At 47.3% G+C, this 1,871-nt stretch overlaps 1 protein-coding gene across 1 annotated transcript; it reads left to right on the top strand.

Annotated features, from left to right (window-relative positions):
* The first annotated feature begins 6 nt into the window (after window positions 1-6).
* LOC119551990 (CAAX prenyl protease 1 homolog) lies at window positions 7-1,719 on the top strand. The gene is made up of 2 exons (XM_037861711.1): window positions 7-193; window positions 360-1,719. Exons 1-2 carry the CDS (start codon window positions 101-103, stop codon window positions 1,620-1,622), a joined length of 1,356 nt encoding a protein of 451 aa, XP_037717639.1. The 5' UTR covers window positions 7-100; the 3' UTR covers window positions 1,623-1,719.
* Window positions 1,720-1,871: the final 152 nt, after the last annotated feature.

Below are 1,871 nucleotides of genomic sequence, written 5' to 3' on the forward strand. Positions count from 1 at the left end.
ATTTTAACGGCCGCGCGACGGTCATACTAGAGGTTCGTCACGAAACGATTGTAACATAAAATTCCAGTTTTATTAGTTTTTAATGAAATAGCATTTAAATATGTCGGAATTGGACGCAGAAACCGTGCTGCTGAGCATTTTGCTCTTGGTTGTCATTGAGAATGCCCTGGAGATCTACATATCGCTGCGCCAGGTGAGTTTTTCCCTGTTGCCGGCTTGTTAAAGCGAGATGGCGACATTTGCCGAGGAATTTTATCAATGCGGAATCGCGAATGATATAATTAGAGTCGCAAATGTTAATTGGCTGCGCGGATTGTTTGCCCCCAATTAAATGCATTTCCCCCTTCATCCATCGCCAGGTGAAAGTGTACCGCACCGCACTGAAGGTGCCCGCCGAGTTGACGTCACACATGGGCGAGGATACCTTCCATAAGGCGCGGAAGTATGGCCTTGATCAGGAGAATTTCGGCATCTTCAAGGCTGTGGTCATGGACGTGGGCCTGCTCTGCCTGGAGCTTTACATCGGTCTGATCGCCCTGCTCTGGCAGCTGTCCGTCGAGGTGGTGGACAAGCTCAATTGGGACTCCAAGAACGAGATCATCGTCAGCTGCTTCTTCGTTCTGATCTCGAATATCCTGAGCACATTCAAGGGACTGCCCTTCAAGATTTACAAGATCTTTGTGTTGGAGGAGACACACGGATTCAACAAGCAGACTGCGCGATTCTTTGCTTGGGATCAGCTCAAGGGCTTCCTTGTTACCCAGGTCCTCATGATTCCCATTACGGCCGCCATTATCTTTATTGTCCAGCGCGGCGGAGACAATTTCTTCATTTGGTTGTGGATCTTCACCGGCGTTATCTCGCTGGTTCTGCTCACATTGTATCCGATTTTCATTGCTCCCCTGTTCGACAAGTATACTCCTTTGGAGAAGGGTGTGTTGAGGCAGTCCATCGAAGATCTAGCAGCCTCGCTTAAGTTTCCGCTTACCAAGCTGTTCGTTGTGGAGGGATCCAAGCGCTCCTCGCACAGCAATGCCTACTTCTACGGCCTCTGGAACTCGAAAAGGATTGTGCTCTTCGACACGCTGTTGTTAAACAAAGGTAAACCCGACGACTCTGAGCTGCTTGAGGAGGAAAAGGGAAAGGGCTGCACCGACGAGGAGGTGTTGGCTGTCTTGGGACACGAACTGGGGCACTGGAAACTGGGACACGTCACCAAGAACATCATTATCATGCAGGTTCATCTCTTCTTGATGTTCCTGGTCTTTGGCAATGTCTTCAAATATCCACCTTTCTACGTGGCCATGGGCTTCCAACCGGGCACTCGTCCCATTCTCGTGGGGCTGCTGATCGTTTTTACCTATGTCCTGGCCCCGTATAACGCCCTAATGAATTTCGCCTTGACGATCCTGTCGCGACGATTTGAGTACCAGGCTGATGAGTTCGCTTTCAAGCTGGGATTCGCTGAGCAGTTGGGTCAGGCTCTTATCAAACTAAACGTGGACAACCTTGGCTTCCCCGTATATGATTGGTTGTACTCCACCTGGAATCACTCTCATCCCACTCTGCTCCAGCGGCTAAATCGCCTCAAGGAGCTCAAGGAGGAAAAGAAACTGAACTAGGAACGCTAAAATTACACAAGACCAAAGTATACACGTTTCTCTTTGTTTTAACGTACAAATAATAAAGTAAGGGGACACACCCTAACAAAATATTTAAGATTTTGCAATAAGGCAATCCTAATTTAACAGATCATTTGCAAGTTTTGAATACTTTGAACTGATTTTGAACATGTAAACTGGTAGTTTAAAATCCGTCAATCAGAACCTAGCCGAAAATGATTCTCTAACGGAGCTTAAAAATTTAAAAGA

The sequence above is a fragment of the Drosophila subpulchrella genome, chromosome 2R, assembly GCF_014743375.2.
Source record: "Drosophila subpulchrella strain 33 F10 #4 breed RU33 chromosome 2R, RU_Dsub_v1.1 Primary Assembly, whole genome shotgun sequence".
In the NCBI taxonomy this organism is placed as follows: Eukaryota; Metazoa; Arthropoda; class Insecta; order Diptera; family Drosophilidae; genus Drosophila; species Drosophila subpulchrella.

Excerpts from the sequence above, each read along its gene's own strand:
- LOC119551990 (XM_037861711.1), top strand. The coding sequence starts at position 101 with ATGTCGGAATTGGACGCAGAAACCGTGCTGCTGAGCATTTTGCTCTTG. Across the intron at positions 194-359 it reads TCTACATATCGCTGCGCCAG|GTGAAAGTGTACCGCACCGC; the intron begins GTGAGTTTTTCC and ends ATCCATCGCCAG.